General features: G+C 39.5%; 2 protein-coding genes across 3 annotated transcripts; both read left to right on the forward strand.

Moving 5' to 3' along the window:
• The first annotated feature begins 1,025 nt into the window (after window positions 1-1,025).
• On the forward strand, window positions 1,026-17,538 carry LOC115014110 (probable bifunctional methylenetetrahydrofolate dehydrogenase/cyclohydrolase 2). Its single transcript, XM_029440766.1, has 8 exons — window positions 1,026-1,171; window positions 6,139-6,323; window positions 8,051-8,173; window positions 8,644-8,796; window positions 10,741-10,848; window positions 14,361-14,453; window positions 16,432-16,557; window positions 17,008-17,538. Exons 1-8 carry the CDS (start codon window positions 1,029-1,031, stop codon window positions 17,121-17,123), a joined length of 1,047 nt encoding a protein of 348 aa, XP_029296626.1. The 5' UTR covers window positions 1,026-1,028; the 3' UTR covers window positions 17,124-17,538.
• Window positions 17,539-18,400: 862 nt separating this feature from the next.
• On the forward strand, window positions 18,401-20,923 carry LOC115014111 (epithelial mitogen homolog (mouse)). Of its 2 annotated transcripts, XM_029440768.1 has the most exons (5): window positions 18,401-18,674; window positions 18,971-19,075; window positions 19,710-19,830; window positions 19,945-20,097; window positions 20,537-20,923. In XM_029440768.1, exons 1-5 carry the CDS (start codon window positions 18,641-18,643, stop codon window positions 20,589-20,591), a joined length of 468 nt encoding a protein of 155 aa, XP_029296628.1. In that variant the 5' UTR covers window positions 18,401-18,640; the 3' UTR covers window positions 20,592-20,923. The 2 variants fall into 2 exon arrangements, with proteins under 2 accessions (XP_029296628.1, XP_029296627.1); XM_029440767.1 differs by lacking the exon at window positions 18,401-18,674 and having other exon boundaries at window positions 18,692-19,075.
• The last annotated feature ends 1,933 nt before the right edge of the window (window positions 20,924-22,856 follow it).

The raw sequence follows: 22,856 nt of genomic DNA on the forward strand, positions 1-22,856 counted from the left end.
AAAAATGCACTTCAGGAATGCGCTGCTACTGTTTTTGTTGTGTTGTGTTTTGTCATGTTTTTCGTGTGTGGCATAATGGATTAAGCTACGTAATTACAATAAATGGTCCTTCCTAAAAACACACTGCAATTGATATAATGTGTACTACAGTATGCAAACAAATCCTCAAATACAAGCCATATACATTTCTTTTAATCAAATATGATGATCACAGAAAATGTATCTATAAATTGGTTATATATCTTAACATATACAGAATACACAGGCCTTATTAATAAGCTATATCTTGATTGTTTAATCTAAAAATGATGTGTCGTTCTATTTCTTGGTTGGGCTCAGTGACTTCCTGAGTTTAACTAGTGAGCTTTAGAGATGCTGTTAGGTGGGTATTGTTACCTTTGGACAGAGCCAGGTTAGCTCTTCCTTTCCCTTTAGTTTCCCCGTGTTTCCAGTGTGTTAAACTAAGATAACTGGCAACCATACATAAGAGTGGTATGGATCTCAGCAAGAATGCAAATAAGTGTATTCCCCAAAAATGACAAACTACTCCATTAACTTTCATTTGTTGTGTGTACTGACACTGTGGCAAACTCTACCCTGTGTCCTTTTAGTTGTAGGCTGATTTGGATGGTCCATCTAGAAATCAAGTGTCATCTTCTTTCCACCAGAAAATGTTTTTTCATTATCACCCGAACAGATGGACACAGCAGGGTTAAAAGTCACCTTTTCACTTCATTCATTTTATTATGTTATACTTAAACTGTGGTTTACTTGAGAATATGTACTTTCTAACACTATCTAACACATATTATATATACAGAAGCTACAAACATGTTTCCTCTTCCTCATAAGCAACATACACGTCCAGCCTTCATTAATTCATCAGCTATACTGCCCTGCCCTGCTCTCTCTCTCTCTCTCTCTCTCTCTCTCTCTCTCTCTCTCTCTCTCTCTCTCTCTCTCTCTCTCTCGCGCGCGCGCACGCACACACGCACGACGTACACACGCTCTACGGCACACACACAAACATGGCGGCCTCTGTTTCACCGCTACGCTCCTCCTTCAGGATTTGTAGCCCGTTAACGTTACACCATCACTGCTGCCGGGCCAAACTGCGAATGCACCGAAAATGTGAAAGTCAGAGGAGACATCTTCAGCAGTCGGCGACGAGGTAAACGGCACCCGGTTTAAAACACCGCTGTTCTTTTCTTTTAATGTACGGTATTACTTTGCTGAAGGATGAGCTACGCTTCTGCACCGGTGAAGGCGTACCACAGGGGGGTGATTGACAGCAGGTTTCACCTTTCAAAGTAGAGAAGGCAGGCTTTACGGAGATGCCATTAGCTGAGGAAGCAATTAAAGGTCTGATTAAACGGACAAACGTGTCTGCATTACATAACTCGCCGCAGTTTCTCCGGTTGTAGTTGGCTTAACGTTTAAGAACACTGCAACATATCATGTTGGCTGCTGCTAGAGGACGGTTAGCTTCAGTCAATGTGATTCACCGGTGCTGATAATAACCGTATAACCTTACCGCAGTAAGGCTTTTTCAGTATCTGCCATACTTTCAAAAGCAGTATTATAATTACAGTCGGAGGACAGGAGTAACGTAAATGTGTTACTATGGTTACGAATTTACTCATCCAATAAATTGATACATGTATTTAAATTAAAACTACACATTTCAACCTCATGGTGGCGCTAGATAAAGAGTCGGAGGAGTCAGTAGGATCATCTGAGGACCATAAGTAAGCCTATATATATATATATATATATATATATATATATATATATATATATATATATATATACACACACATATACATATACACACATCCATCCATCCATCGTCCACTTGCTTATCCGGGATCGGGTCGCGGGGGCAGCAGCTCCAGTAAGGAACCCCAATCTTCCCTTCTCCGGGCCACATCCTCTAGCTCCGACTGGGGGATCCTGAGGCGTTCCCAGGCCAGAGAGGAGATATAATCTCTTCACCGAGTCCTGGGTCTTCCCGGGGTCTCCTCCTCCCAGGTGGCATCCTTACTAGATGCCCGAACCACCTCAACTGGCTCCTTTCAACGTAAAGGAGCAGCGGCTCTACTCCGAGTCTCTCACGGATGGCTGAGCTTCTCACCCTATCTCTAAGGGAGACGCCAACCACCTGTCTGAGAAAACCCATTTCGGCCGCTTGTACCCGTGATCTCGTTCTTTCGGTCATGACCCAGCCTTCATGACCATAGGTGAGGGTAGGAAAGAAGATCGACCGGTATATTGAGAGCTTTGCCTTCTGGCTCAGCTCTCTTTTCGTCACAACGGTGCGGTAAAGTGACTGTAATACCGCCCCCGCTGCTCCGATTCTCCAGCCAATCTCTCGCTCCATCGTCCCCTCACTCGCGAACAAGACCCCGAGGTACTTGAACTCCTTCACTTGGGGTAATGGCTCATTCCCTACCCGGAGTAGGCAATCCACTGGTTTCCTGCTGAGAGCCATGGCCTCAGATTTTGAGGTGCTGATCCTCATCCCAACCACTGCACACTCTGCTGCGAACCGATCCAGTGACTGTTGAAGGTCACAGACCGATGATGCCATAAGGACCACATCATCTGCAAAGAGCAGCGATGAGATCCTCAGGTCTCCGAACTGCTAACCCCTCTCCTCCACGACTACGCCTCGATATCCTATCCATGAAAATCACGAACAGGATTGGTGATAAAGCGCAGCCCTGGCGGAGGCCAACATTCACTGGAAACGAGTCCGACTTACAACCGAGTATCTGGACACAACTCTCGCTTTGGGCGTACAGGGATTGGATGGCCCTCAAAAGTGACCCCCTCACCCCATACTCCCGCAGCACCTCCCACAGTATCACCCGGGGGACCCGGTCATACGCCTTCTCTAGATCCACAAAACACATGTAGACCGGATGGGCGTACTCCCAGGCCCCCTCCAGGATCCTTGCGAGAGTAAAGAGTTGGTCTGTTGTTCCACGACCAGGACGGAATCCGCATTGTTCCTCTTCCATCAGAGGTTCGACTACCGGCCGAACCCTCCTTTCCAGTACCTTGGAGTAGACTTTACCAGGGAGGCTGAGAAGTGTGATACCCCTGTAGTTGGCACACACTCTCTGGTCCCCCTTTTTAAATAGGGGAACCACCACCCCGGTCTGCCAACCCCTAGGCACTGTCTCAGACTTCCACGCAATGTTGACGAGGCGTGTCAACCAAGACAGCCCCTCAACACCCAAAGCCTTCAGCATTTCTGGACGGATTTCATCAACCCCTGCGGCTTTGCCACTGTGGAGTTGTTTGACTACCTCAGTGACTTCCATCAGGGAAATTGACGATGATCCCCTATCAGCTTCCAGCTCTGCCTCTACCATAGAGGGCGTGTTAGTCGGATTCAGGAGTTCCTCAAAGTGCTCCTTCCACCGGCCGATAACCTTCTCAGTCGAAGTCAGCAGGGTCCCACCCTTGCTGTACACAGCTTGGATGGTACCTCGCTTCCCCCTCCTGAGGTGCCGGATGGTTTTCCAGAAGCACCTTGGTGCCGACCGAAAGTCCTTCTCCATAGCTTCTCCGAACTTCTCCCACACCCGCTGCTTTGCCTCTGACACGGCAGAAGCTGCCGCCCTTCTAGTCCTTCGATACCCTGCAACTGTTTCCGGAGTCCTCCCGGATAACATAACCCGGAAGGACTGCTTCTTCAGTCGGACGGCTTCCCTGACCACCGGGGTCCACCACGGTGTTCGAGGGTTACCGCCCCTTGAGGCACCTAAGACCTTGAGACCACAGCTCATCACCGCAGCTTCAGCAATAGAGGTTTTGAACATCGCCCACTCTGGTTCAATGCCTCCAACCTCCAACCGTACTCCTGGATAGGGGTTGGACTCTCTCTCTCTCTATATATATAGTTATGTATGTGTGTGTGTGTATATATATATATATATATATATATATATATATATATATATATATATATATATACACATATATACAGGACTGTCTCAGAAAATTAGAATATTGTGATAAAGTTCTTTATTTTCTGTAATGCAATTAAAAAAACAAATGTCATACATTCTGGATTCATTACAAATCAACTGAAATATTGCAAGCCTTTTATTATTTTAATATTGCTGATTATGGCATACAGCTTAAGAAAACTCAAATATCCTATCTCTAAATATTAGAATATCATGAAAAAGTATACTAGTAGGGTGTTCAACGAATCACTTGAATCGTCTAATTAACTCGAAACACCTGCAAGGGTTTCCTGAGCCTTGAAAAACACTCAGCTTGGTTCAGTAAACTAAATCACAAGTATGGGGAAGACTGCTGATCTGACTGCTGTCCAGAGGACCATCATTGACACCCTCCATCAGGAGGGTAAGACACAAAAAGAAATGTCTCAAAGAGCAAGCTGTTCACAGAGTGCAGTTTCAAAGCACATCCACAAAAAGTCTGTTGGAAGGGGGAAATGTGGCAGGAAACGCTGCACAACCAAGAGAGATGACCGCAGCCTTAACAGCATTGTGAAGAAGAGTCGCTTCCAGAATTTGAGGGAGCTTCAAAGACAGTGGACTGAAGCTGGAGTCCAGGTATCAAAAGCCACTGTTCACAGACGTGTCCGGGAAATGAGCTACAATAGCCGTATTCCCATGGTCAAGCCACTTCTGAACTCAAGACAACGGAAGAAGCGTCTGACTTGGGCTATGGAAAAGAAGCACTGGACAGTTGCAGAGTGGTCCAAAGTCCTCTTTTCAGACGAAAGCAAGTTTTGTATTTCATTTGGAAGTCAAGGCGCCAGAGTCTGGAGAAAGGCTGGAGAGGAGCAAAATCCAAGTTGCTTGAAATCCAGTGTGAAGTTCCCACAGTCAGCGATGGTTTGGGGAGCCATGTCAGCTGCTGGTGTTGGTCCACTGTGTTTCATCAAGCCCAGAGTAAATGCAGCTGTGTACCAAGAGATTTTAGAGCACTACATGCTTCCGTCTGCTGAAAAGCTCTATTGAGATGAGGAATTCATTTTCCAGCATGATCTGGCACCTGCCCACAGTGCCAAAACCACCAGTAACTGGTGTACTGACCATGGCATTACTGTCCTCGATTGGCCTGCCAATTCCCCTGACCTGAACCCCATAGAGAATATGTGGGGTATTGTGAAGAAGAAGCTGAAAGACACCAGACCCAACAATGCTAATGAGCTAAAGGCCGCTATTGAAGCATCCTGGGCATCCATAACACCTCAGCAATGCCACAGGCTGATTGCCTCCATGCCACGCCGCATTGATGCAGTAATCCGTGCAAAAGGATTCCCAACCAAGTACTGAGTGCATTAATGGACATTTTCAAATGTTTAATTTTGTTTTGCTGTTATAAATCTTTTTTTTTACTTGGTCTGAGGAGCTATTCTAATTTTTTGAGATAGGATTTTTGAGTTTTCTTAAGCTGTAAGCCATAATCAGCAATATTAAAATAATAAAAGGCTTGCAATATTTCAGTTGATTTGTAATGAATCCAGAATGCATGACATTTTTATGTCAATACATAAATACATAAATACAAATATCATGGCGTTCTATCTAATAGTTATAAAAATATTGTTATTGATAGTACCGCCATCTAAATGTGTTGAGATGATGTGATGCATCTTTTTCCACACATTTATATTATACAAAAGGCCAAAGATGTGACTGATGTTTAAATGTGTACATTGTTACCTGCGACCCGTTTGAAACTGAAACTTCTGTCATTATTGGGTAATTTGCTGATTTTCTTTCTCAATTTATGAATTAGTTGTTTGGTTTATAGAATATGACAAAATAGTAGAACACGCCTATTGCAATTTGCAATGTTTTTTGTTTTTTATCTCACAGACAATCCAAAACACAAATATATTCAATCCACTATCACATAAGTAAACCAGAAAATAGTCACATTAGAGAAGCTGAAACTATTTAATTGAGTACATTTCTGCATCAAAATGACTTGGATTAGAAGATAATCAAAACTGTCACTCAACTGACTAACAGATTATTCAACAAATTGTTTAGATGTCTTTTTGATTTAATGTCTGTTTTACAACCTGTGATGTGGTCTGTGCTGTATATGTGTATTCATGTCTTTATGATTTACCTCTCGAAGGCATGCCGCTGTGGTGATTTCAGGGACAGAGTTGGCTCGTCAGCTCCACAGAGAAATCCAGCGTGATGTGGAAGAGCTGGTAGCTGAGGGCAACATGAGACCCCACCTTGGAGTGGTGTTAGTGGGGGACGACCCAGCCAGTCGTACCTATGTTAAGAACAAGACCCGGGCAGCCAGCATCCTGGGTATGAGCATTGCATGCATTCCTGAACACTATGCATAATGTGTATCATGTAGGTCAACAAACATAACATAGATCTCCCTAACGCATCTCACATTTTTAGGCATGCATGGACATATAGATACACATGGATAAACCCATTTTTCATAATGTAATGTTGTGTAAAGTAATATGCTGGCTACATTTAGAATATGGGATGCGGTCGATAAGTCTTTCGCTTAAGGCCCTGTCACACATATCCGTATGACAGAAACTTATGCCGGTGCATACGAAAATTTGTCAGAGTCCAAATACGTCCAACTTTTCATCGGATCGGAAAAGTGAACATATACAGATATGCATGTCTAACCTATTGATAGCGCATCACTTCCTAATACAAAATGTATCAGACGAATACCCAACGAATGCATAACGTATACACAATGTCGGCAACATGCTGGTGTACGTAGATATAAGGTAAGGTACAAGTAGTATTCGTTAAGTGCAGGCGGTGTTACGCTGGGGTGCGTTGTTGAACGCTGACGTTTTGAGCATGTTCAAAATTACCGGACGTATCCGATGTGTGCTTCATAAGATATGCAGACGTGACGTTAGGTTAGACATGCGTGAATACGGAATACGTAGTTGAATATTTACCTACGTAAATACAGTACGTGAATACTTACCTACGTAAATACCTACGTGAATACAGTACGTGACTACGTTAGAGGTACGTTAGATATAGGCTACGTCGGCTGACGGTGAACCCTACAGCCAGTTTATTGATAACGAGTAGGATAACCTATTCCTACCCTATGTTAAGATGATGCCTGACGACGGAGTAACTTATTAAACGTGTTTCTACAGTACAGCTAGCGTTCAGCATGTTAGCCGTTCTCCAGCATCAGCATGACGTGAACCAGATGGCACTTTTCCAGCTCCGTTGGCCAGAAGCTCTGATACGTTTTAAATAAGTAAGTGATACGCTATCAATGTTTGACATACGTATAATAATTTGTCATGTATACGTCAGCTACAACACCGCTGAGGAAAAGTTGGACGTATTTGGACTCTGACACATTTTGAGCTCATTTTCATATACGCCGGCATGTTTCTGCCATACGGAACTGTGCATGTCTGTTGTGTTCGGCGTATCGTCTGCGTCCTTCAAACGATCACAACTTACCCTTAATTTATATCAACCTATTGCCGATATTTCGTATGCGCCGGCATACAGTTTCTGACATACGGATATGTGTGACAGGGCCTTTAGGAAGGTTCCTAACTGAGTGAAATGACCTGGAAGTATTAGTAGCCGCCATGATAAGAGCTGGTCGAATTCTCTAGATGCTAAAGAAAAATTGCTTCAATGCTTCCTTTCTTATCTCCTTTAGCATACGGTACACTGGACCATCCTTACGAAAGGAAAGGAGATAATGCTGTCTGACATTTCCTTGCAGCAGCAAAATTTAAAGCAACGCACTATTCGGCAGTCAATAAAATCTGCCGTCGCCGTTTAATTGTACACTGTGGATTCATTGAAAACATCCTTTCTAAAGAGGTGCAAAAAAAAAAAACCCGCTGACGCATAGTGGAAGTGCAGTCGGATTCTCTTAGCAAGTACTTATGAATTGTCCTTCACATCTTTCTTCGACCTCATGATGTTTTTCTTACACGGTTAAGGACACACATAGGACATCTTTCTTTTGACTATTCGACCGCAGCCATGGAGTGTGTGTATGTGCTCTCCAGGTATTTCCAGTGACACTGTGGTGCGGCCTAGCTCGGTGTCCCAGGAGGAGTTGCTGGAGCTGATTGACAAGATGAACCGTGACTGGAGGGTCAGCGGCCTGTTGGTGCAACTGCCACTTCCTGGTAAACACAGCTGCACATGAGTTTTACTCACTGACATCAAAGTTAAGCAAATGAGCCGGTCTGTACAAGTTCATATGAAAATCGGACTAAGGTGGCCTTAAAAAAGTTAATTTATATTAGAGTAAAAGTTTTTTTTAACTTTACTTGTAAACGCTGATGAACTTTGATAGCATGAGTGAAGTTTTCTTGCCTTTTGAATGAACTGACTTGACCCAGAGGGTCCCACCTCACAGCAGAAATGTTGATTTGTCATAGTAGGAAAAGCAGAGGTGTTACTGGTAACACTGAAGATGGCTGATGAGAGTGGCAGTGAGCCAGCGTGCATGATACAAGGAACCTGAAATCAAAGCAGCTAAATTTTATTCAGCCATCATTAATTCCATTATTATGTCCAGTGTATGATGTAGTTGTTCCAAATGAAGAAATGAAATAAATAAATAAATATCTATCCTACTCCCTCCCCTCGTTAGAGCACATCAATGAGCGAGCAGTATGTAATGCCATCGCTCCAGAGAAGGATGTGGACGGCTTCCATATTGTGAATATAGGTAAATTGTGTCTGGACCAGAGATCCATGGTGCCTGCCACACCTGCAGCTGTCTGGGAGATCATCAAAAGAGCAGGTAAACCAGCTCCATTTCTCTTCTTTTTGTTTTACCTCAACTTTTAATGCTTTTGTTGTGCTTCTCATTGAGTTTGTGTATTGGTCTTTATTTTTTACTTTACTACAAACATATTCCTGTCGGGTTCATTGAAGATCTATTCAATTAAATGAAGTTCAACATCAAGATCGAATTTAGTTCAACCCGTTACTTCTGTCTTAATCATTACTCTATGGTATTATTCATTGAATTTTTATCAATCTTGATATTACTCAATAGAAGCACATTTACAGTAAATTACATTCCACCTAAATTGCTAGCTGCATTGTCAGCCTGTTGATGTAATTTGTCTCCTCAACTCATACTGTGTTTATATTCTACTCATCAAACCATGAGCACATTTTCGATTTTCAATTACACCATTAAAGTCGAAGGATGGAGTCAAAGGGTGGAGCTAGTACATGCTCTTGTTCTTTCACGTTTGACCCACTAGATGGCGACTAACAATCATGTCCCCCACCGGCACTTCAATTCTGCGCACTGTGTAAATGCACTGGATCACTAAGTAAATATTCTGGCAATTAATTAATTAATATGCTGTGCCAAATGTAAATGAGTGTGAAAATGTAGTATAGTTACTATTTTTCACAAACTATTCTCACAAACAAAATATAATTGTTCAAAACTTCCAGTAGGAAAGAAACCTTTCTGAATGAAGTACTGCACACGAAGATTGAGTTACACGAAAAATGTCCTAATATGAGAAGATTGGCTGCTGTGGGAAGTACTCCTTTGTTGCTTTACCAAACTAGCAAAGTTTAGCAAACAAGAAGAGCTAAAACTTCAATCAAAATCTGATTTGTGCAGTTCAGGTAACGTTTGGCCTGACTGCTGGGTTGCATAGTCTGTCAGTAAAAGTTTAGAAAACCGGAAAGCAGGGATGAAGAGTCTGTGACAACGTGGGGGAGGGGCCTTGACAATGTTGGAGGCTTTATTTGATACAGTGTTTATGATGATCATGATGGTATTAATGATAAGTGCCCTCTATGGAGGAGTGACGACCCTGATGGCTGTTTTCGCTATCAGCTGAATTTTTGCAATTCCCATACCAGACAGTGTTGAAGCTGCTTGAGAAGAATGTGTCGAGGGGAAAGGTTTACTGCGTTGACTCAAGTTGAAATTGTTTGTGGAAATAAAAAGTCTGAAACTTGATCATCTATATTATTCATTTACTTTTTTAGTCAATTCTTTGTTGTTATACATGCATTATTTGTGTAACGACAGTATTATATCTTCCCCAATGAAAATGTTCAGAAATCCAAGTAACCTTAAGGAGCTCTTGAAAATGAAAAAGGTGGCCTTCTACGAAGACATTCTTAGATAGAGCAAGGATAGAAAGCCTTTATTTAGTCAGGCGTAATGGTTAAAAACAAGCATGTTGAAGCTGCGACACAACACACAGCACAAAGAAGTCATGAGTCAAAACTTAAAGAACTGATATTCCACATAGATGACATTTCTTTGCAAGTTTCATAGATTCTTATTTTCTGTAGCTGTGTGTTTGTCTATGGACTCAAAACAATTATGTGTTTAATATAATCTTCATCAGCAATCTGAAATATTGGTCTAAAATATATGTATATGTATATATTTTAGACCAATATTTCAGTATCTATACCTGTCCTCTCACTATAAATCACTCTAATGACTTTGGTGTCGGCTGACAATGGATGTAGTAATTGTTACAGGCGCGACATTGTGGTGCCAGGCTGTGGTGCCAGGCTGTGGTGCAGCCGGCAGAATAACCTCCCTCCACATGCCTGTTTGATCAGTCAAAGATGATATACCGACCTGGGCTCTCTGTGATGTTTTTGTTCAAATTAAATATCCTTTATTTCAGATGAGCTGTGCTGTCAATCAAGCATAATTTCTTAAGAATGTTTTCTGAAAAATGTGTCTGCGCAGGTATTGAGACGGTGGGGAAGAATGTGCTGGTTGCTGGTCGCTCCAAAAATGTTGGGATGCCTATCGCAATGTTGCTGCACACTGATCGCAAGCATGAACGCCCCGGGGGTAAGTGTGTGTGTGTGTGTGTGTGTGTGTGTGTGTGTGTGTGTGTGTGTGTGTGTGTGTGCGCGCAGGTGAGTCAGCAATGAATTCTTTGTGATATAATATAAGTGCTGCTCTTTGTATGCAAATGATCTTGCACCATCTTGGCTTTCCCTGAAAGGTCTTTGATGCTTTCGTCATCAGGATGTGACCGATAAAAACAGGCTTTTATGCTTCCCTTCTTAATCAAGCAATAAATGCACGTCCTGTCAGAGGAGGTACCAAGAGGAAAAAAACAGGGGCTGTGAAGAAAGAGTACTAACAGGGCGAGACTTTTGGCAGACGGATCAACTGTCCTTATAAGGTTCTAGGAAGCAGGGAGGGGATTTGGGAAGGTATTTCATGGAATTTGCTGTTTAAATGAAGCAACATGTGTTTGACCTGTCAAAGTATAGCAGTATTACTAGTCAGATCAACACAATGCTGGGAACAGCTCGGTAGCAGCTGCATGCAAACAAAATATGTAATATTATGTGTGATAAGTGCCGTTTTCAGCTGTCGAGGAAGTTTGTTTGAAATTGTCGTAACTGGGGTTGTCTTATAATTCAAAGGAGTGGACCACCTAAAAGTGATCTTTGCACACCGCACCTTCAGACATAAAGGTCATTAAGCTGAAACATAGCTGCAGTCCCCGCTGTCCATCACTTAGAGCAGGGGTGGGTAACCTCCGGCCTCTGGGCCGTATACGGCCCGCGAGACCATTTGATCCGGCCCTCGAGGTAATTCGTAAAACGCACGCAAAAAAAAATCCACTAGAAAAAAAAACTAGGCGCCAATATTTTAAACGGGCCACTGACTGTTTTTCCTGGCCAAGGTCAGGGTCCTTGAACACAACACGAGCGGAACGTGTCATCACGTGGTCACGTCATGTCAAAAAACTTCAATATTAAACGAGACTGTCACTGACATCAGTGAACGCAGCATGGCGAGTGTAAAACAGAGAAAGCTGGACGCGGAATGTCGCACTTTCCAGGAGAAATGGACGAACGATTATTTCTTTGAGGAAGTAAAAGGCCAGTGCCAGTTTAGTTTGTGCAGTTTAGTTTGTGTACGAAACATGCCGAACTGCTGAAAGCTGCACGAGCTGAAAGGACGAGTGCGTTTGAATAAAGTTAACGCTCTTCGGTGGAGTTTGGCCCAACAAGCAGCTCTCTGCAGAGCGCAACATACAAACATGAACAGATAGAGAGGTAGACCACCACACCAAGAACAGACTGTTGCACCACTGCTGTGCAATTATCACTGCCATTTACAATACTCACTTTATTTTGTTGTTATTATCAACCACTTGGTACTTACATTATTTTTTATTCTATTTAATTATTGTTTACTGCCTTTTTACTTCATATGTTCTTTTGCTGTGACAAGATAAATGTCCCCGTTGTGGGACTGATAAAGGATTGTTGATTTCTGATAAAACAGAAAGATACATGGATATAAAAGTTGCTTTTTTGCACAGCATAAAAGAAAAGTGAAATGAATGGGCTGTGTCTTAAAAACATTTGCAGAGCTTATGAGTTCAATAATTAGTACGGCCCTCGAAGGATGTTATAGAAAATAAAATGGCCCTTGATAGGATAAAGGTTCCCCACCCCTCACTTAGAGGGCTGGGTCATAGTTCTGTTTATTTATTTCCCTGCGTAAAAGTCTCAACATTAAGAGGGACAGAACATGGAAGGAGAGAACAGGAAGAAAAATCAATATGGATATTAATATTATTCCCAGGCTGGAATTGAACTTGTTTCTGGTGAGATTCTAAGTAATGTTTCAGTGTTTCGTGGACCAAAGGTATACCTCATTTTCTTAAGGATAAAAAAGGAACTTATCTGATGTAAAAGGAAAAAAAACCTTTCCATTGAGTTAAAAAACAACGTTCGACTTGCACTTTTTAATCTTATAAGCGTTTACACACGGAGTATCCAGGGTCCCGTCGAAGCTATTATATCTTCAGACTCAAACATTATTTTCAAAGCCAGTTGTCAACACATCAAGTTCGCTTAGATAATATCTGACAGCTCTTAGGTATTTTAGTGAACTGGAAACCCAACAAGTGAAAGCATGTCAAAATCTAACCCACATACACCTTAAAAGCATTCATAACAAAGCTCCCCATCGTGTATGATTTCAATCATTATTTGTATTTTGTATCAGATTGTGTGACTGAAGTTTGTGCATGTTGGAAACTACTATCCCTCAAAAGACGAGGCTTACTGAATGAGCACCAACACACACTGACGCGGTTACAAAGCTAATGAAGCCCAAAACAAGTACCTGGTATAACTGTGGCAAGTACATTCTGCTATACTTAAATATATTGGGAATAAATATTTTTGTATCAAATTTTATGGAGTTTTTCATTGAGTTCATTTTCATTTTGGGGTCAGTTCTTTCACTCTCTCGCGTACACGCACACACTCATAAGGTATGTGTCCTGAAGGTTTGATGTGCTGTGACTTGCCTCTCATTCTTATCTTCCGTGAAGCCCTCCCTGTGCAATCCTGTTTTTTCGGTCCCACACCTTCAGTATGTCTGGTCACAGTTCAGTGACTATGCCGGATGTCCTCACACATTTTAGATTAAAATATGGATTACTATCGTCATCTTGTTTTTTCTAACTGTAACTGTAATTACTCACACCGAAGTGTCGTCATCCCAGGAGGGATGTAATAAACAGGCTACCATGATTTGTATATGTATCGAGTGTGTACACACTCTTTCAACAATCTTTGTATATTTCTACAGAGCCATGCAGATATTACATAGCTGAGCAAAACCTGTTGGATTCTACTTTTCCAAGCTTGTAAAAACTCGGACTATTTTCTTTTTAATACTGTGGCATGCTTCTCTGATCGATCATGCTGCAGATTCACTCCGCAGTAAATACTCAATCACCAGACAGATAAATAAAACAAATAAAAACTATCAAACGTTTTTATCAACTTTCTTGCCCACAACTGTGAAAACTGACAAATCAAATAATGCAGTTGTAAGTTTGTAAATCTCCAAGATGTATAAATCATAAAGATGTACAGCTGTCATGTAGTCCACGTGAAATATTCATAAACATGTGCTTAGAAGTTTAAATGTTACCTAATCTTGATTTCATGTCAGTATTTTAAGGACTACTTGTTCTTTGTAATTTACAACATGTATGATATATAAAATATTGATAAACCTTCAGAGACATACTTAGGTGACAGTCGTGACTTATTAAATATTTCAGAAATGTGTAATATGGTTTTCTGACATTAGCAGGCGTGGTCTGTACTGTAAGCATGTTTGAGGAAACGCTAAAACATGTCATTGTTAGTCAGAATAACTGTCACCGTCAGCAGTTTTCAGAGGGACTTCAATAGCAAAACGTTCCAATAAAAACCCTTGTTCCAAAAATATTTTAGTTTTTGATATTTACATTTTCACTGCTTCAAGCACCAGATATGGAATTTAATTGGGCAGAAATCTCTGGTTCTTCTCAGGTGATGCCACGGTGACTATCGCCCACAGATGTACACCCAAGGAACAGCTGAAGGAGCTAACCAGTCTGGCTGACATCATTATTGCAGCTGCAGGTAATTACACCCGTGTGCGCGTGTGCGTGTGTGTGTGTGTGTGTGTGTGTGTGTGGTTTGATCTTAAAATCTGAGATTCAAACGAAATATGAAAACCTAAAAATGGCGACACATATTGACAGGGAAACAAGTCTTCAACACCGACACCTGTAGCTTCTCCACTATCTACCTAAAAAATCTCGCTAGATATTGCTGTATGTTTCACAACCACTAACACTGCGTCAGCCACTGCCAATTATAAGCTAGCAAACAACATAATGAAAAGATGCTCACTGCACTTAGCATTCTGTTACGTCTGCGCAGCGCTCAACCTAGCGGTGGTGTGCGGGGTTAGACCAGATCCACAATTTCTGAATGAGAGAGAAAGTGTAGAAACCCATGTTAAACAAAATATTAATCATCATAGAGTCTTTTTACATACTCTAAACCGTGTCTGGAGGGGAACTTTAGATGTGTCGAATGCGGTTTCATTATGTTTGAAGTGCCAAATAGGGAACTATGTTGCCTGGTAACGCAACCAGGAGGACAAATTGTGAAAGTGTTTACCAGCCCACGTCAAAATGGAAATAATCAATACTAAAGTTTATTTAGTATATTTAACTGTTACTCTGCTCCAACTGTGGATTACAGCTTTCCTGGAGAACAAGTTTGTGTGTGTGTGTGTGTGTGTGTGGCAGCTGGAATGTACGACGTTCAATCAATGCAGGGCAGGAGTGTCTGTTGAACGACTGAACTGTGTATGCTTTTGGGGGTGCTGCGCTCCACTTCCTTTGTTATGAATAGGATGTTTTCTAATGACTAAAAGCAGCTGTCTGGGAAGGGCACTTAATTTTCTTTTCATCCAACTGTCAGGGTTGACTTTCGGAAATAAGGGACTGCTTTGACACTGCACTGTGTGATTAAGGGAACTCCAGCAATCCAGTGTGTGTTCAACTGTCAAAAACAGTTTATGTCACCTGGGAATTCGTTAGGGTTTAATGTTGTTGAAAATCGAGTGTGTGTTGAGGATTTAATTATTGTAATTGCAGTTAATAGGACATTAAACTCAGGGTGTGTCAATAAGCTCCTCTGATGTCCCAGTGCTATATATGAGTATTTTCTGAAGTTGGTACTTAATTGTTATTTGAGTCAGACTTGATCCAGTTTTTGAGTTGCCATAATTGCAGTATGAGGAGTTCAAATTGACAGATTTCTGGCAGCCAAATTCAAAGTGACCAAAATAAATACACAACGCTTAATAAACGCTCCTCCCTCGTAGACAGTCAGCTGAGGTATCGTGTTATTCAGCTCTGCTGACGTTTAAGTCCAAGGTGAAGTAGTAATTTGTTCACAAGAACCTTTATTAAAAGGAGATGACAAGCAGAAAGGAAACAACTTGCTGTTCATTGCTGTTTTAAACTTTAAAGGTTCAATGTGTAAGATATGCCAGAATTTAAACATTAAAACAATGAACTAACATTATGAACAGAATGTGAAGAGGTAACAGTGTTGACGTTATGTCAAAGACATCTATGTGTTGTGTTGCAGAGATATTTACTAAAATTAGCATGCAAACTGACTAGTGCCGTCCAGTCTGTAATACCACTTGTTCCTCTAGAGGCGATAGTGAGTCACTGTAGCTCCAGTCTGCCTCAGTACAGAGGGAGAAGAAGTACAGCTGCCTGACTTGTCATTAACACAGCCATGGCCTGTGTCTGCTTTATAGTTTGTTTATTTGATTCAAAGTGGCAGAAACAAAAAATAATATGATATAATAAAAAATAATATTAATGTTCACAATGCACAGAGATGGGGGAGGACTGAGGGCCAAGCAGCACATTTTTGCCAAGATGGAAATGTTGTGTCCATGGGTTGCTGCATCTGACTTTCTCACCTCAATGTGATTGTGTAATTCCAATCATATTCTTGTACCAACAAATAAAGCTTAGGTCATTTTGAATCTTCTAACTGTAAACCTCTCGTTGGTTCCTGTCTGTAGGTGTTCCCGGGCTGATCACAGCAGATATGGTGAAGGAGGGCGCAGCAGTCATCGACGTCGGCATAAACCGCATCCAGGACCCGAACACGGGGAAACTCCGGCTCATCGGTGACGTGGACTTTGAGGGTAAATGATCCAAAAATTAATTAAAAGTTCTTCTCAAAGGAACATTTCTGTGACATTGTGTTGTAAATGGTTAATAAGCTGCAGCTTTTAAATGATTTCTAACACAGCAGTAAAACTTATTTGTTTTGTTTTGTTCATAAGGAAACGGCAAAACCAAGAATTTACTATTAACACCAATAGCAAACATTTGCAACCCTGCTTGGGATTTCATTCTACTAAACGGGTGTATCATGTAAAACTTTCACCCATTTGTTTGTTTTACCTTTTTGATCCTGTGAAAATATCCTGGCTCACCGCAGGAGTTTCAGGTGACAGATCAAAGTAGGATTTCTGTTAAACAGGCTCAGTTTACAGCATGTAGTGTTGAAGGTGTCGTTAAACAAAGACATACCTGGCAATCTTATCTCTGGCTCTTAGAATAATAAGAATGCCAATTTGTTTAACTTGCAGGGGTGAAGGAGAAGGCAGGTTTCATCACACCTGTTCCCGGAGGCGTGGGTCCGATGACAGTCGCAATGCTAATGAAGAACACTGTGACCGCTGCCAGAAACGCACTGATGCATTAAACATGCACATTCCATGTAATGAATGATACAAAACAAACAGTATACACACACACACACACACACACACACACACACACACACACACACACACACACACACACACACACACACACACACACTCACACGCACATGCACAGAATCAGTTCATTTAGGTTTACACACACTTTACCAAACATCAAATACACTTTTATTTAAAAATCCATAAGCTCGAGACTCAATACCTGCTGGGAAATTTACTTGATATGTACTTTATTTATATTTTGAATTTGTTAATTTATTTCAGTGATTTATTTCAGAGTTCACTTTTTAAGAATTTAGATTAATATTTTTTCTACTGAAGTTGTTTTGGTTCATTTTTGAACATTCCAGATTCACTGGAAAAGGAATATTAAATGAAAACAATGCTGTGCCAGTACGACGATTTCTGTCTTTCTTTCTGGTTCTGAACTGGAATCAAACCGGGGACATCGTGATCATGAAGTATTAAATCCAGTAAACTAACAATTTCTTCTTCAGTTCACAAAGCCAGAGTCGTTTCATGCGTCACACGGTTGTTGCTGTAAAAAGCCTCATTGACAGCTAATGGTAAAAGAAGAAGATTGTGGTACCACTCTCTGGAAAAGGGTTTATAATCTGTAATGTTTAATAAATAATTTAACGCTTTATATGTTTCTTACGAGAATTAAGAATCCACTTCTGGCTTTAGTAGATCTAATGTTCTGAGGTAAAGTCAGTTATTTAGAAAGAAGGAATTTAAATGATATTTACCTGATTATGTTATTTTATCCAACACAGAACATTTGTGTAAAACGTATGTATCACTTGAAAAATATGAATGGGAATTAATTGTATTAAGCATCGAGGATTTTTAAAGGCGTATGACTGATCTATAACACATTAGCAGATGATTTATTAATCATTATTGAAGGTAATAATTATAGCTCATAAACCCTTTATAAAGTGTGCTTTGGAAACTAAGACTTGCATCTAAAGAATTATTCTCTTCCTCTTTACAGCATCTTCCCTCTAAGTTTCGGTCTTACTTATCAATGCATCATCTCTTCAGCTGTTGTACAGAAAGTTAAAGGCGACCACAACAAAAGACATTCTTGTAAAAACCTTTCTTCTGTAATTACCCCTCTGAAGAAATTGAGGCTTTCACAACATGTAATCGCCATTGAAGCAACCTCTCAAAACTGCAAAGGAGGCATTAGAGTAAAACTATCAATCTGCCAAGGGATTGCGTGGGTTCAGAAAATTCCAAAGAAGAAACATTACAGAGCTTCTGGGCAATAACGTGCCCCCACCAGCATCATCAAAGCTTTCAGACTTTGCCTCTGCATGCCTATGCTCGCTGCACATAAAGGAAATGCTTCTCTTTAAAAAAAAAAAAAGAAGAAGTTTTGGTTCATTGTATTTTCTGTGGTTGGGAGCTCAGTATTTAAACTCCGCAGAAGTTTGTTGAGCACACAGAAGGAGTTGAGCTGAGGTCTGACATCACACTGACGAGAGACAAGATGTTTACACAAAGACAGAAATACCTGGAGAACGGTGAGTTTCTATTTTATTATTTCTTGTTACATTTAAAACAATTAAAATTAAGTGAGTTTTGAAGTTTGTTCAAATAACTTGAAAGGTGCTTTTCGTTGATTATATGTGGTGTTTTAGTGATGTAGCCCTTTCCATAAAATCACGTTACACCAAACTGCATGCATTTTTTTCTTTCTCAGATTTGTGATCACATCAGTGAGGAATACAATAATTACAGTATTTGTAAAATAAGAATCTTGACTAGAAACTAGAATTCTGAATGAATATTTTCTGTAATTTCCCTCCATGTATTGCAGCGCTCCTCTCAGTGCTGCTTCTGACCACAGCAGGACAATCTACAATGCTGACCACAGCAAGTACTGCTCCGTCAAACTCCTCTCTGACCACACAGCTCAGCAACAGTAAGTGTCTTCAGTGGAGTAAGATTTACGTTTAAGGAGTGTCAAAAATAAAAATCTAAATTCTTTTAATCTTGGGAACACAAGTAGTTAACTTTTGCACTCCACAAAAATGTAGAAATCCATGCGGGGAATATTAGTCTCTATGGTGGCCCGATTGTGCCATTCAATAATAAATGTGTCGGCCGATGTCAGCCGGTATAGGCTCCAGCCCCCTGCCACCCGGTAAAGAATAAACAATTACAGAGAATGCATGGATGGAATAATCAATTGATTAATTAATCCATCAAATGATAAATCATTGACAGCAGTATGAGTCCCATCTCCTGCCATTTTTTTTTAATGCACATGCAACTGACAATGGAAAAATGTAATAATCACCCTTAGAAATATATAATTGTTTTTATTAAAAAACAAATCAATAAAGTAACGGTTAAATGTTTTTGTTCATTCAGTTTTAAATTTAAAAACTATTGTTTTGTTACGCATCCATCATTTTTGCACCCTTGTTAATTGATTTATTAATTGATTGCTTTCTGAATTAGTCAGTTGATTGAGTGGCAGAAATAGGCCCCCGTACGTTTGTGTTAAAAAGTTGATTATTGATTATGAAGCTTCTCTCTCTCTCTCTCGGCAGGCAGTATGGAGAAACCTCGGGTTCTGCACTCACACGGACCATGTAGCAGTGAACATGAAACATACTGTGAAAACGGTGGAGAGTGCATGTATCCCCAAGACAGCGACAAACCTTCTTGCATGTAAGAAATGTGATCTCGCCTGAACAATGTTTATGATCTTCTGATCCTACATGCACATGTTGGTTCGTGTTTAGCTTTGGAATGCACTTACATATTTGTCTGTGTGGTCTGCAGCTGCACGTCCTCGTACATCGGGCCTCGCTGCCTTTTCTTCAATGATCGCACTCGCACTCTGCCAGAGTTAGAGCAACTGATTGCCATCAGTTTTGGGGTCGCCATGCTCATCTTCGTCCTGGCCATCGTCATTTACTGCTTTGTCAATAAGATGTGAGTATATGCAGGCTTTCTCCATACATTGCTGCACTTGTATGAAGGAATGTAGGAGCGGGGGAAATATGGTATTAAAGCCTCAACATATTTAAGGTAACAGTTCCTATAAAGTTTTAGGGAAATTCTGAAATGAATAACTTAGATGAACAATTTTGGCATTTGGCAACCACCTCCCCCAGGCCTGATCAAAAGTTTAGTTAGAAAGTTTAGAAAAGAAAAACAAAATCCCCTTTACTCTGTATTCCACTTGTCTCCTGCTGCAAAGAGTGCTGTTCACTCTTTGATTAAATTATTCAAAAACTTTTCAAATCAGTAGCATTGGTGAATTTACAGTAGTTTAGATTTTGGGCATTTCACTGTGTGTAAAACAGGTTTGTCTTGAATTGTTACCAAGAATTAGAGAATAAATTGTAATCCAGATGATTCTTTTTTTCAGGTGTAAAAAATCAACACCGCTGATAAAGTCTGCACCGTCTGAGTCGTCGGTGTGATCCCCAACGACTCATCTGTTCGTCATCATCTTCATCATCGTCACTGCCATTTTTAGTATTTATAAAAACATAAACCACAACATTGTAACATACTGTAAAGACTTACAGCATTGTAAACAACTTACAAAGCAATTAAGAGACCGGATTTTTCCCCTTTATGACATTTGATATGCATAAAGATGATCACACTTCAGTTTCACATCATTCAAACAAGCGAAGACTTGTCTATTTATTTTTAACAGCGTCAGATATCAATCTCTTCATAGTCCTTTAAAAGAATGAGGGAGAACTAATTATTTATTATAATATAACAATTAACTTATTGTTAGTTTTCAATTTATTTTTGATTTTGTAATAAATTTCTAAAAAATTTATGCGTTGTTGAAATTTCTGTGAGTAAAAGGAGAACACACACGCACACACACACACACACACGCACACACACACACACCATTAATATTATGACTTAGGGAGATGGAGATTTTTTTTTAGAAAGGCTCAAGAAGCATTGTTTCATATTGTAAGGAGATGCTGTTTTAGAATATAACCTTTAAGAATAAATAGAAACATTGGATAATAACGTCCCTGTGACACATTGGGGCCATACAGGCAGCCAACTTTTATAAAACAATTGGTGCATGCCTGTTATATTTCATGTATTACACCCTTGAAGGGACAACGCACATTGATCCACACACAAACTGTAAAGGAATATTGACCATGAAAAGCTACCAAAAAATCAAATGAACTAACATTTTATTAGAAAGTTAACAATACATAAGATAAAATGACATAAAACGGGTGTTCAGGGGGAGGGCGATGAAACAATCATGTGTTTTGATCTGCCAATACAACCTTGTTAATGATGAAGACAGGCACATACGTAAAACCCAGAGCACATATTAACGTGCAACAGTTAAAATCACTTCAGTAAACATGCAAGGAAACAAATGACAATTTCAATTATCAATATTTTATATGTAAATATCTGGTGAAATACAAGTTTAAACAGTAAACCTGCCATTTCAATTCTTTACATTTGAGAAGTCCAGTGAGCTTTTAAAATACTTCATAAGGAAATATTTTTGATAATAACTAATTATTATAGTTATTGAATCCATAATTTAATATTTTAACCTAAAATAATACAGGTATGTTTGGATTTTCCGACATAAAGGCTTAAACCACACATCTCTCTGCAGTGGTGCAAGTAACTCAGTACATCTACTCGATACACTCGGGTGTGGTTTTGAAATAGCTTACTTGTATTGAGTTTTACATTTTATTAAGGCTGCAACTAACGATCATTTATATTATCAATTAATCTGATGATTATTTTTATTATCATATCTAGACAAATCGATTAATCGTTTGGTCAATAACATTTCAGAAAGATGTCTTTAAATGTCTCGTTTTCTCTCAGGAAGAAACGCAGGAAATATCCACAGAGCAGAGGAAGAAAACTGAATTTCCTGCTATTTTTGTATGAATTAAATTATTTTAACGATTAATCGATCACTTATCGTTGCAGCTCCACATTTTATGTTACTTTACGATATACTGCGCTACATTTCATTAAGAATTATTATACTGTTTTTAATGCACTACATTAAATAGTACAACATATGTTACAGTACAAGATATGATGTTATAGTACAACATATGTTACAGTACAACATATGATATATTATAGTACAAGATATGATATTATAGTACAAGATATTCTATTATAGTACAAGATATTATATTATAGTACAACATATGATGTTATAGTACAACATATGTTACAGTACAACATATGATATATTATAGTACAAGATATGATGTTATAGTACAAGATATTCTATTATAGTACAAGATATTATATTATAGTACAACATATGATATATTATAGTACAACATATGTTACAGTACAACATATGATATATTATAGTACAACATATGTTACAGTACAACATATGATATATTATGGTACAAGATATGATGTTATAGTACAAGATATTATATTATAGTACAACATATGATATTATAGTACAAGATATTATATTATAGTACAACATATGATATTATAGTACAAGATATTATATTATAGTACAAGATATTATATTATAATACAAGATATTATATTATAGTACAAGATATATTATAGTACAACATATGATATTATAGTACAAGATATTATATTATAGTACAACATATGATATTATAGTACAAGATATTATATTATAGTACAAGATATTATATTATAATACAAGATATTATATT

This window comes from Cottoperca gobio, chromosome 9 (genome assembly GCF_900634415.1).
Source record: "Cottoperca gobio chromosome 9, fCotGob3.1, whole genome shotgun sequence".
NCBI lineage: Eukaryota > Metazoa > Chordata > Actinopteri > Perciformes > Bovichtidae > Cottoperca > Cottoperca gobio.

Bases quoted from the DNA above. Each gene is read 5' to 3' on its own strand.
- LOC115014111 (XM_029440767.1), top strand. From the start codon at position 18,934: ATGAATATTTTCTGTAATTTCCCTCCATGTATTGCAGCGCTCCTCTCA. The intron at 19,831-19,944 runs GTAAGAAATGTG...TGTGGTCTGCAG, and splicing joins AGCGACAAACCTTCTTGCAT to CTGCACGTCCTCGTACATCG. The intron at 20,098-20,536 runs GTGAGTATATGC...TCTTTTTTTCAG, and splicing joins TACTGCTTTGTCAATAAGAT to GTGTAAAAAATCAACACCGC.
- LOC115014110 (XM_029440766.1), top strand. From the start codon at position 1,029: ATGGCGGCCTCTGTTTCACCGCTACGCTCCTCCTTCAGGATTTGTAGC. The intron at 8,797-10,740 runs GTAAACCAGCTC...GTGTCTGCGCAG, and splicing joins GGAGATCATCAAAAGAGCAG to GTATTGAGACGGTGGGGAAG. The intron at 10,849-14,360 runs GTAAGTGTGTGT...GGTTCTTCTCAG, and splicing joins CAAGCATGAACGCCCCGGGG to GTGATGCCACGGTGACTATC.